The following is a 13,039-nucleotide window of genomic DNA, read 5'->3' as shown; positions in this document are numbered from 1 at the left end:
AGAACCAACATGTGCAGAGTTTGAGTTCAGACAGTGCTATAATTCAAGATACAGGGAAATAATTCAAACTTGTGTTTATATTTAACCGTCATATACATTAAATGCGTTGACGATCAAATGTTTAACGTTTACAATTATATTTTAGAACAAACGTAGTTTGGTAATAATTAAAAACCTTTTTGTATTTTGTCAAAACCATTATTTTACAATTGTCATCCCCCCCACCGAATTACAAAATAGACTCGCCCAAAGCTTGGGTTGCGCTGTGCTCTATGGTAGACGTAGTTTTTATGCGTGGAAATGTGCGTGAAGTTGCTTTTAGATAGAACGTGGATTTTTATGTACACATCAAGATTTCGGGTTAAAATGTATATAAACGGGTAAGCAAATTGATATGTTGTACTATTCCTTTTGAAATGTTAACAGTTTAAATTATGTATTTATGACTGGATCATTTTAAATGGTCCTGCAGTTTAAATTATGTATTTATTGACTGGATCATTTTAAATGGTCCTGCAGTGAAAATTTTCCAATTAATATCAAATTAGTATGAGTTTATTAAAACTACAATGCATTTAAAATGCAACTGTATGTAAAACAATTTAAGATGGCTGTAGCGTGCCACCACATGGCATATCAACCTGATTAAAAGGTATTTAATGTCAATTGCTCTTTTGTCATTTTCAAAGCTTACACAGGATTTTCTGGGCATTGAAATACTTAAAAAGCAGCTCAGATTGCAGGACGTTGACAATACCAACAATAGGCTGTGCAAACAAAACGCAGGCACAGAGTACGTAAACACTAAGGTAAATGCTAAAAAGGTTGGGAAATCTGTTAAACAATGATTTAAGTAATGGGATAAGAGCACTAAGGAACTCCTGAAGTATAAGACATTGTGTTGTAGTAAAATGTAGTTAAATGCATCTGTAGCAGCAGTAACAATGTGCTGAAAGTGAACATTGTGAACAGAAAATAAGATGAGTAGCATGTTTGTAATTGACAGGAATGTGACCGTGCTAATAAGAGAGTGAACTAATAGTGTGATGAACTAAAAGTAAAAAATCCTGTGAAAAGTGAAAATAAAACACTTCTAATTTGGTATATTACCAAATAATTCTATTTAAACTTAAAACTGAAAACATCCATAAATTAGGGTAGCAAATGTGCTAGTTGGCAAGTGTCTATGATATACCTTTTTTACAATGTGTGTTTTTTTTTAGCAAATTAGGCATATTTGATGCAAAGTTATTTTGTAGTTATGTTTACTATAAGGCTAGTTATGTACCAACTGTAATTTTATAACAATCATGCCAAAAGAAAAGGCTATAACAAGATAGTTTGATCTGAATTTTATTGAAATAGTCATGTAGAGAGTGCAAAAAAATAACTTGGAATAATATTCACATCACCAAAATCTATATAATAATTGGGGAGGTGGAAGCCACAGTTACAGTTCACAGACATTTGCCAGGACTTTACATATAGACATTATAGCTTACTTTAGAATATATTAGCAAAAGTACTTTATAATGTAAAGATAGTATGCATCAAAAATTGAGAAAACTGAGTAAGAGCATGAGAATCAAACAAACACGAAGATGGACACATACAACAGCAAAAAAAGGGGGGGGGGGGTAGGAAAGAGAACATCGTTTTAAAGTAGTCTTGAAGTTATGATCAGTTCTCGCCCTCTGAGCATTATTATTCACAATCAATGAAAGACTGTCATGTTTGGCAGAGACGTATGTCTGTACTGCTGTACAATGTGAGAATGGAATATACAATAAGAAAGATAAATTAAATTGTCTTATTGGAAATATTACAGAAAGTAAATGATTGATGAGATTACACAGATGCACTGCTTCAACTTATCTCAGAGCAAAAATCCAAGATGGATGAAGTGACAAAAATAATGACACCCTCCAAAAGTCAGTACCTGGTAAACAGCAAATGTGCAGCAGTTCTCAAAAATAGGGCAGGATGCCAACTTGTTTTAAGGGTACAAGTTTCATTATAGGTACATTTTTCAGGTTATATAAACTCTCGTATCCAAACTGTATCCACAGACTTTACGTTTTAATTATGAAATTATATAGGAAACATGATAGTGTTTGCTATGATCTTTTAGTGTAGAGCAGAGCCATTTAGAACCATTTATAGTGGGATAACCTTAACTGTTCTCTCTAATATTACAAAATAGTGCTCATTTTGCTCACTTTCCTCTTTCCACATTAAAAAAACTTCTTATCCTTCATGTACAATCAAAAACAAGGCTCTTTGCATTGGGGGCCAAATATCTTTTTACAGCCCCTAAAGGTATGCTGTGCTCATGAATCCTAATCAATATCCCAATTTTATTGTATTTTTTGTTACATGCCATACCTACTTTATTCTTGAGCATTCACATACTTTTAGCATATTTACAACCCTTTTCCTGACAAACTTCCTCTTGGTGATTGGCCAGATGGCTTTGTTGAATTCTGACCATCACTGTTACCCTCTTCGGCAGTTGGTTGGCTGTGACCCTGGATGTGACTGGGTGGGGAAGGTGGTGGGTACGAGGGAGGCGGGATGGTCAGGTGTGGTAGAGAAGGCATTGCTGGGCGAGGTGTGGTGGGAAGAGGTGGTGGGCTCGAATGATGGTATGAGCGAGGTTGGGGTGATGGGGAAGAGCTGGCACTCTTTGCTCTCGGAAGGGTCTCAGGATGGTCGCTGATCTGCTCCAGCAAGGAAGGCATGTCCCCTTCGATCTTCTCTAACACCGCAGCCATTTGCTTTTCAATTTGTTCGATAACACAATCCATTTGCCAGTCCGCACTCACTCCACTTCCTGGATCTAGACCACCGTACTGTCCGACAGAGTAAGTAGGACAGTACGGGCTTGCGTACCCTGATGCACCATGGACCATCTCTTGCAGCTCCTGCTCAAATACTGTTTTATCACAGCTAAGACTTGAAGATCCCAATCCTGCATATGTACACTGGATGTTTTTTACCGACTGACAACTTTTGTCCATTCGTCCTTTATTTAACTCTCTGCTCTTAGGATTGACCTCGCAAGTCACTGCTACTTCTGCTGGACTCTCTGCAACTGCTTCCGGGAGCTGTGTTTGACACCAGCTACTTGCGGCCATATCATGAACGGTGTCTTTTTTGTCTTCTGATTTAAGAGTTGGTTCCTTTCCCACTGACAAGGTACTGGTTTTGGCATCTGAACATGAACCATGATCCATTGAGAGTTTGGCTGCCATTTTGCGTCGATTTGGAGTATCAGGGAAAGGTGATTTCTTTTCGACACTACCAACAGTAGTGGCCTCTGGCTCCTTGGGAACATTTTTCTTTTGGTTGTCCGAGGTCTTGATAGGCTGGCTGGGTGCTGCTTTCTGGCTTGCTCTTGTTGATGGTTTGTCCTCCCTTTCAGTAATGCCTTCAGTAGTCTCTTTCATGTTGGGCTCTCCTGCCTGTACATTTATAGAGCTTTTTGATCTGGGAAGGGTCTCTGCTTCTTTCTCTTCTGCTTTAAGGTGTCTTGCTTTCTCCTCTTCTTGATTCTCCTCAGGTCTGCTTTCGACAGACACCTCACGGGACATGCTCACAGTAGAAATGCCACCTGAGTCTGTTTGTATCCCTTTACCATCTAATCCATCCGCTTTGTCCTCTTCACCCTGGCCTTCAACTGCCCCATCAGAAGATCCCATTTCAGAGGCTCGGAGACGCTGCATGAATGTAGTGACACGAATCGCTTTCTGAAAGTGAAATGAAGACATACCAAACACTTAGTACCTTCTAAATTCTAAAGTAACATGAGGTCTTCTTTGCTATGGAGGTGAAATGCATTGTTAACAGCATGGCAGTCTGTGGTAGCAGTTTTCCATCTCAATCTCTTTCATAAGATAAATACATTGGAGATGGGCGTTCTAGTAATTTCAGGGAGGCATCTCATTTTTTTCAACGTATCAAAACATCAATAGATTTCTAACAGTTCAATTATTTTAACAACTTTAAATTACAGCTAATAATTATGCCCAACAATTAAATGAAAGTAAGAGCCATTTTTGGTTTATTTATGTTTATTACTGGCTGCTGATCTGAATGAAATGTTTTTGATATGTATGTGTCATTGACAAAAGCATGATGTGAATCAATGAATCAGGGTCACTGTAAATCATCTTAGGAAAAATCACTTTGCCCTCTCTCTCTCTCTCTCTCTCTCTCTCTCTCTCTCTCTCTCTCTCTCTTCATAAGGACCGCTTTGGTCATTTCTGGCACACACACAAACACAGGGACAACTTTTCATACACATACATGTGACACTATGATGAATATTCAATCTGGAGATTTGTCTGAGTGAATGAATGACTAACTGGAATTCAAACTGGAATATTGAGGACACTGTGATTAAAAGCCAGACGGCATATGACTGAATGCACATGGGACCAGCTGGGCAGTGATAAATTTGTTAGTTACTGGTGTGCAGATACAGGGAGGCTTAAGTGCAGCGAGAATCTTTCCAACAATCAGACTTGAACTACATATTTCCTGAATGATCGCTCCTTAAAGAATCAGGCCAGGCCATGAGACACTGCAGCCATGTACACTAGGTATGATGCTAAAGGAAATATGAGTGCCCAAGTCAAAGATTGTTATACAGAGAAAAGAATCTCTGCCTCTAGGCTGCCCCACGAATATCAACAGTACCTTCAAATCCTGGGTATCACATGCAAGGAAAAAGCAAACATTAATATAATAACCATCAGAACCTTTAATAAACAATAGCTTTATTTGGCATTACCATCTTTACAGTTAATGTCCTTATTCATTATCCTATTATTTATTGTGCTGTTTTCTAGAAGAGTGATTAGTACAATCATTAGAGGCACCTGGCAAGTTGTACATGACTGTTGTGTATTACAGTAGATTCCTCTTACCCTCCACTTGGCCTTTGCAAAGTTTTTCTCAAATTGAGCACAGACTCCTTCCTTCAGATTCTTTTCCGAAGCCCCATTTCCAGCGATCCTGTCAAAAAAAAAAAAAAAAAAAAAGTTGACGCGTTATCTCTCTGAAAGAAAGCAACAGTGTGTTTGAGTTTGTGTGTTTGTATATAATCTTACCATCCATGCGTAAGGGCATCTTGTGCAGTAATTCTCAGCATTGGGTCAACCTCCATAAGTCTGCATACCAGCTCTTTCGCTGGATGACATTAAAGAGAATAAGACTCAGGTTTAAAGCATCAAAAAATAAACAAAAAAGTTTTGATCAGATCAGGAACTTATATCATATCCTGATATTAGTACCAGCAGGGGAAATTTCATCCCAGTATGGTGAATCAAATTCAAATTCTCCAGCAACAATGCGGCAGAAGATTATCCGGTTGTGCATGTCGGTGTTCTCCTCCTCAGTTTCATCATAGAATGGAGGGTTTCCAGACAACCTACAAATGAAATTTGTATGATTTGTATTATGATCTGTTGTGTTAATATGTATGAGTATGCACGGCAGATTTACCCGGATAAATTTTTAATCAAGGTTTTTTGGTGCCATAGATGCTGTATAAAACTACAGCAGGCAGTTCTTTTTTTACAGTTATACATTTGTGGTGTCAAAGTAAACAGGTTGATATTCTTGAACAATGTGCAATTTAAAAACACTAAACAAAAAATCTAAGGCTATTTTCACACTGCAGGCTGAAACGACCCAATTCCGTTTTTTTTGCCCCTATGCGACCTGTATCTGATCTTTTCATGACCGTCTGAACGACACATATCCGATCTTTTCAAATGTGACCCAGGCCACTTGGGTATGTGGTCCTGAATCCGATACGTATCCGATCTTTTGAAATGCGACCTCCGTCTGAACGGCCAGGCCACATGTATCCGACCCGTACGTCATTGATACGCTACAAACGTCATAATTCTGCGTTGAAGTTGGTGGGAACGAGAAGAACCACTCACATCAGTATCCCACCACTCCTGGCTGCGACTCCGCACCCACGCGTTTCTCCGTACCGACGTTGCTAACACTGCTCCACAAAACGCCATGGCCAAAAACCTTGCTCTCCTCCTCCTTTTTAATTTTCTTCTTAAAACGAGAAGATTGTAATTGTGCTGGCTCCGTTGGGAAAATAACATTAATATTGCAAAAAGATTTCCGCTGTTGACTACACTGTTGTTGACATCCATGTTTAACGTTAACTACTTCCGCAAACAACGAGTGACGTTGTTCACCGTTGAGTACTCTTCTGCGCATGCGGGTCACTTCTGGGTCATTTCACGTTCACACAGGAGATCACAAAAGGTCGCATTTAATTGGAAATGTGAACGGCCTTGCAAAAAAATCACATTTTTTCAAAAAATCGGAATTGAGCATTAAGCCCTGCAGTGTGAACGTAGCCTATATCAATTTCATAATTTCTGACTAAAAGCCACAAACCCCTGTTTTAAAGATAAAGAAAATAAAGAATCGCTGACAAATCAATTGAATGTCAACACAACACCAACTTACAAGATGTACATAATGACCCCCACCGCCCAACAATCGACTGGTCTTCCATAGCGATGACGAGCCACCACTTCAGGGGCTGACAGGAAATATGACAGAAAAACAAACAAAAAATGATGTGAAGGTTAATACTTCACATACAAGTACAAATAAATAATGAAATCATGTGATAAATCATTACCCAGGTACTCGGGTGTCCCACAGGGCTCGGTGAGTGACCCGTTCTCAAACCTGGACAGGTAGAAATCCCGCAAAACTACCTTGTTGTGGTTACTCTCTCTATAGTACATCAAGTTCTCCAGCTGAAATAAAAAAAGGCATGGTAAAAAAAAAAACAACGAAACAAAAAATCAATACTTTAATATATAAGTAATGATGATACAAGGAAAGTCATGGCATTATGCCAAAGTATGACAGAACAAGAGGTTGCTTTGTCCTAAATAATATCAGCTGGCCAACAGAGACCAGACAGGACACATCCTTCACCCATCTCAATGTGAAGAATGAGTTTTGTCTAAATCTGAAAGCAAATGCTATTTGTATCTCAGTTCTGTGATTACAAGCACAAGCCTGAATAAGAATCAAAGCTATATATAAAAACACCCAGGAGGCAATACTTAATTGTGCTTTACTGACAAGAATGAGCGTTAAGCAAATGAGATGCACATATTACACATGTAACAGAGAATTTCTGATGCAAATATTGTGCACAACGTGTTGCTGCCATGCACTAGAGGGCACTGCAAACACATGTTGTCTCATGACAAACGGCATCATAATCTTAATGGCTTTAGTGTGAAGCATTAGAACCACAGGAGGTGGCAATACTGTTTATTACTTTCATATTTGTTTTGAACATTAATAACACCCACAGGGAGCTCTTGCAATTTTACAAATGCATAGTGTTATGAGGCAAAGATGACTAGGCGTTTGATTAATATAACTGATCATCATTTAATACTCTGCAGACAAAAACATCCGCAGCACACACATATACAATAACATGTTAACACAGAGTTACAGCCTTATTATCACACATTCACTGTTTCTTTGTATTAAAGTAAAAAAATGAACCAAAAGCATCAAGGTATCATTACAAATGGCCTGTCTTTTCAATTTCATATATCAACCCAGTTGCATTACATTTAATGCACATGTTGCACTCCTTTATTGTATTATACACCATGCATATGGACTGCACATATATCATTTTCATTGATAAATAATATATTAATATGATTGTAAACCCACCTTTAAGTTCCTGTGTACTATGTTGAGGGAGTGAAGGTATGCCGCTGCTTCTAAGACCTGACGGATCACATTGGCAGCATCTCTCTCTGTGTAGTTCCCCTGGTCTAAGATCCAGTCAAACACATCTCCTCCTGTGGCCCTGTGACAAACACACAGTCACAAAAATAAATGAGAAAAAAGAGAGATCTGAATATGTTTGTAGAGTTCTTTATTTATTGCTTATTCATACTTAAAGGAATACTTCACACCAAAAATAACATTTTGTCATTAATCACTCACTCCCATGTCGTTCCAAACCAGTAAAAGCTTTGTTCGTTTTAGGAATACAATTTAAGGTATTCTGGATGAAAATCGGGAGGCCTGACTGTCCCATAGACTGCCAAGTAAGTTACTCTGTCAAGGTCCAGCAAAGTATGAAAGACATCGTCATAATAGTCCATCTGCCATCAGTAATTCAACCGTAACGTTATGAAGCGACGAGAATAGTTTTTGTAAGAGAGGAAAACTAAAATAATGACTTTATTCAATAATTCCTTTGTCAACAGTCTCCTATGTGTCTCTCCATATCACTGTATGCTGCGTATGCTCTTCTTTATCATCCGCGCCACAAGGATGCACTGTTTTCTTTTAAATCAAAGCTAATTATACGTAGAAACAGCGCATTCTCTGGCACGGCTGACACAGAAGAGCATAGGTTGCATATGGTAATATGGATTTACTTGGCAGTTTATGGGACATTCAGAAGCCTCCCGGTTTTCAACCAAAATGTCTTAAATTGTGTTCTTAAGATGAACAAAGCTTTTACGGGTTTGGAATGACATGGGAGTGAGTGATTAATGACAAAATGTTCATTTTGGGGTAGAGTATCCCTTTAAGTTATGGATGGATTATGCCCTGGACCAATGGGTCATTTTTGTGTTTGTTTGTGTGTGTGTGTGTGTGTGTGTGTGTGTGTGTTTGTAAAAATACAAATCTTAGAAAATGATCTAAATATTATAGATGTTTCATTTACATCAAATTGGGTTCTTGCTCTTTGGCTTGTCACCAAACAATAAGTAAATTAATAACACAGTGCTATATGAGAAGGATCTTGGTTAACCATTACATAAAATAAAAAAAACATCCTGCAGGCTAAATATAAAATAACTTTTAAAATCTTATTGGAAATAGTAAATGACTAACTGTCTAGAGACTATATTTCTTATTATAGTTACTCATTACTGTAATCTTAATAGCTCTAATAGCATGTCAATGTCATTCATGCAAAAGCAGATGACAGGGTTTTAGTAGACTGTAAACCTGGCAAGATGTGGATATTTGCATGAGGAGCGGTGACAGAAGAAGTGCTTTTTTGGAGTGATGTTCTGATGAAGAGAGATGTCTTCTTGGCCTACTGAATGACACCGGGAAGGGAAAATGACTGATCATGGCAAACGGAGGTCAGACTCACAGCTCTTGTATGATGAAGAACTCTTTCCTGGTCTCGAATGCATCAATCAGCTGCAGGATGTTTGGGTGTTTGACCCTGGAATAAACACATCATGGCAAAAAGCTGAATAGTTTCTTTATCTCACATTTAATAGAGAAAAGTGCTTCAAAGAGAGTTAGAAAAGACAGAAATAATCACACTAAGGGTGATGCATACAGCATCTTTTAGACTCTCCATCCTTAAAGGACTACTTCACCCTGCTACATTTACAATTTCGTGCTCCAGAGTTTAAAGAAAATTTGAGGTTTGAAATGACACAAGGGCAGAATTTTGATTTCTGGGTGAACCATCCCTTTAAATTTTTTTCTTCGTTCTCTCTGATCAGCACTCTCACAAAACCCTACATCATCTGTTGACGTTTTGAGTCACCACATACATTTTCAAGATCATGATCTCATTCTTGGCTGCCTTCCGCACTTTCCTGCCATCCTTCTTGAGGAATTTCTTGCACACATAGACCTTGTCCGTCTGTCGTTCCTTTACCAGGCACAGCTCGCAAAATTCTTTGCTGCAAAGAGAAATTATTTTGAATGCTATATTTTATGCTGTAAAAATTACTGTGACAAGCACCTATCTATTAGGAGAAATTTGTCTTAAATTAATGTTTATTGAGATCATGCATCTGTAATTGATGGATTGGCTTTCTTAAGGCTATAACGGCAGATCTATGCACACTCACGCCTTGAGGACCTGTCCAATCTCGTATTTGTCAGTAATGTCTGACAGGCTGTTGTATGTCCGCCCATCTCGCAGAGCAAGGCACCCAAATGGCATGACAGCATCCACCTGCCCAGAGGAGAACAAGCATACACATACACATACAGCCATCAATCTCAATAAAACTAATGTCATTCACTCTAGAGGAGCATGCGTCTTCACAAACTAGCCTCACCGTGACAGGTCCCACACAGAAATTGCGAAATGCTATTGAATGCTGTTTCAACATGACTGAAAAGAGATTTTCAACTAACTTCAAAATGTTTGGAGCGTTAACTGGAAATATTGGACATTATTCATCTAACATATGCAGAACGATTTCTGTGTAAAACATTCTTGTTGAACCATCCATTCCTTCATAAATCGGACAGAATGTGACAATTTGCTACACAGAAATGAATTCTGCTTGTGTTTCATGAATAAGGCTCACTGATTATAAGACACTTACCAGAAGAAGGATGCAAAATAGATTTGGAAAACCTTAGAGATTTTAATTTTTAATTTTAAACTAAGACTCGGTAAAAGGAGATATGTTTAGCACTCAGAAAATGGTTTTAAGGAGATTTTGTTTTCTGTTTATTTTGGGTTAACAGTTCCCCCCCCAACCAACTCTTTTAAAATGTAGGGCATTTCTGAATAAAGTATAAAATGCTGTAAATGCTTCTAGCAATACAATTAAATAAACAAGTGAGTAAATGAACAAATAAATAAAATTATTAATGTATCAGGGTTGTAGTAACAGGTTTGCAGATTTTGCCAAGATTAAGATGTCACTCACTAGTGGCTAGCTAGTATGGGACCAAATGTTAAAGTTAATAATAAACATATATTTTCCATATTTGCATAATAATAATAATAATCACCATGCTTTTCTCCCTATTATATACATCACATGCATAGATAGCAGTTTATAGTTATAGATAACAGTTATAACTCCAAAGAACACAATTTACATAATAATATCGGTTCCCGTTTGTGAAAATGTGTCATATAGAAAAAGGTTTGGTTTGATTAGTATCTGATGTATTACACAATGACAAGATCAGACATATAATGCTCAAGTGAAAATAATTCAACAGATGGTTGAGAGGTTTGTCTGTGAGGAGAAAAAGAAGATCTTTAAGGAGGAGCGTGTTGAGAGTGACAGCATCTGCCAGCATCAGAAGACAGAGCGCTGGTCTGTTAGCTGTGTAATCCAGCTCCGGCTCCGGCCCCTGCCCCTAATCCCTAATCCTTCACATGGATCCATGCAAGGGAGGGGTCGGGATACAGTAGGAGAGGTCGGGAACAAGAGAAAGATTACGTAACTGGAACACTGTGTGGGACTATGCTGATTTCACGCTGAATCTCTCATATGAATGAACTGGAATATTGCAATATCTGTTTTGTCTGCTTAGAAAAGGAAGGGAAGAAATTAAAACCAGCAACTTCCAGGCTTGTGCTTGACAGCTGTTCATCCTACGGCAAAGTCAATATGGCATTCTTACTCGTACTTCGGAGATATCATGTCTGTTATATTTGCATAGCTATTTCTGTTACCTGCCTTCTGGTACCACACAGACAACCCCATAACAGCCAGTTGAAATGAAATTGTGCCACGATGGTTTGTATGTGACAGGGCTTTTAGAACATTTCCGCATTTAAATAAACTATGACACCCAAAAAACATGTTACAAGAGTGCCCTGTTATTCATGGGGTTTATGTCTAATTTAAGATATAGTCAAGATGAGAACAATGCTTTGGCGTTGTACATTTTGAGTGGATAATATTTCATGTGCAGGTCGCTACAATAACAAAATGCTCATCCATGAACAGAATATTAGAAACTGTAAAGGTCAGGTTTTTTTTAAGCAAATGAAACGGAGGGCTATTTTCAAAATGGACTAATTTCCTGATTCAGACGGTTTTGAGTTAACTTGACCCCAGTCAGACACATTTCTTAAGAGTCCTTTACATAACATGTCTTACTGTGTTCAAATTTAACTAGATGGGGCACAACAGAATGAAACACAACACATGGCTCTCCAGACTTGTTTCAAAAAGTGAAACTATATTTAACTTGACATGCTATCTTAAAAATGCAACACTCATGTCAGAGCTGTGGTTCAGAGGGTGGTGCATTGCTTCTGAAAGATAAAAGGGCTGAAGAACTGGGATCAAGTTTGGCTCAGTCAAATCCCTCTCTATCAAATCAAATAAATCAAATAAATATTTACAAAAATAAGTAAAAACTTTTAACTAATAAAAAGCATGCTTAAATACTTTCAAACTTTCAAATACTATATTTATAATAAATACTTAAATAATAATAAATAACTTTAAATAAACTACATACAGATAGATATGAAAGTATTAAATATATATTTTTTATTTAAAGATACACTATGTAACTTTTTTGTTTGACATTAACAAAATGTAAATAATGAGTGAATACATCATAAAACAATCTTGAGAACCATGTTAATCCCTTACCCTAAATCACAACACCAAGCTTATAATAATTGTTCATATTTTAGAATTATCAGGACAAATTTCCTAAGAAACTGCATACTTTCATTATTCGTCCATGTTTATGTCTTATCCGTAGGGATGTAATGATTCCCCAACTCACGATGTGACACAATTCCCAATACCGATACGAATTTCTCACTCTTCTTTCCACATTTTTTTTTAAATGAAAAGATATTTCTCAAAAAAATTATGCACGTTTCTTTGTGATATTGAAATATTGCATATAACAAAACTAAACTGAAATTTTAAAACGAATCCCAAATCAAACAAATAAAGAATACAAATGATTCTTTAAATTCGATTTTATAATCTCAAAATGTAAAGCAAAGATAGAATAGTCTGACTTCAAATTTGTGAAATTAGGCTACATAAAACATACGTGAACAACAAAAACAGCAGACTGGCTGCATGAGATGCAAATTCACTCTCTTCCAGCAGGTGGTGCTTATGGAACAGCGCCAATATAGTGTTTCCTTGCTTGCTGCTTTAACCAGCACTGCACTTATAAACACTACTTCAGTATACTTTATACAGAGACAAGATGGAAGGAAAATGCCATCAAAACTTTT

At 37.4% G+C, this 13,039-nt stretch overlaps 1 protein-coding gene across 3 annotated transcripts in view; it reads right to left on the bottom strand.

Annotated features, from left to right (window-relative positions):
• Nucleotides 1-1,948: 1,948 nt before the first annotated feature.
• Nucleotides 1,949-13,039, bottom strand: part of LOC113068838 (caM kinase-like vesicle-associated protein) — a 42,346-nt gene continuing 31,255 nt past the window's right edge. For 2 of the 3 annotated variants that reach the window (XM_026241688.1, XM_026241690.1), the window contains 11 exons: nt 9,921-10,027; nt 9,618-9,749; nt 9,203-9,277; nt 7,753-7,891; nt 6,683-6,803; nt 6,505-6,580; nt 5,298-5,434; nt 5,115-5,193; nt 4,932-5,019; nt 4,702-4,710; nt 1,949-3,749 (listed from right to left, as the gene is read on the bottom strand). In XM_026241688.1, the coding sequence (XP_026097473.1) occupies nt 2,424-3,749; nt 4,702-4,710; nt 4,932-5,019; nt 5,115-5,193; nt 5,298-5,434; nt 6,505-6,580; nt 6,683-6,803; nt 7,753-7,891; nt 9,203-9,277; nt 9,618-9,749; nt 9,921-10,027 (2,289 nt within the window). In that variant the 3' untranslated portion in view covers nt 1,949-2,423. The remainder of the gene's footprint in view (nt 3,750-4,701; nt 4,711-4,931; nt 5,020-5,114; nt 5,194-5,297; nt 5,435-6,504; nt 6,581-6,682; nt 6,804-7,752; nt 7,892-9,202; nt 9,278-9,617; nt 9,750-9,920; nt 10,028-13,039) is intronic. The other variant, XM_026241689.1, reaches the window with a different exon arrangement.

This window comes from Carassius auratus, unplaced genomic scaffold (genome assembly GCF_003368295.1).
Source record: "Carassius auratus strain Wakin unplaced genomic scaffold, ASM336829v1 scaf_tig00000254, whole genome shotgun sequence".
In the NCBI taxonomy this organism is placed as follows: domain Eukaryota; kingdom Metazoa; phylum Chordata; class Actinopteri; order Cypriniformes; family Cyprinidae; genus Carassius; species Carassius auratus.
This window is presented reverse-complemented; position numbering and strand designations above follow the sequence as displayed.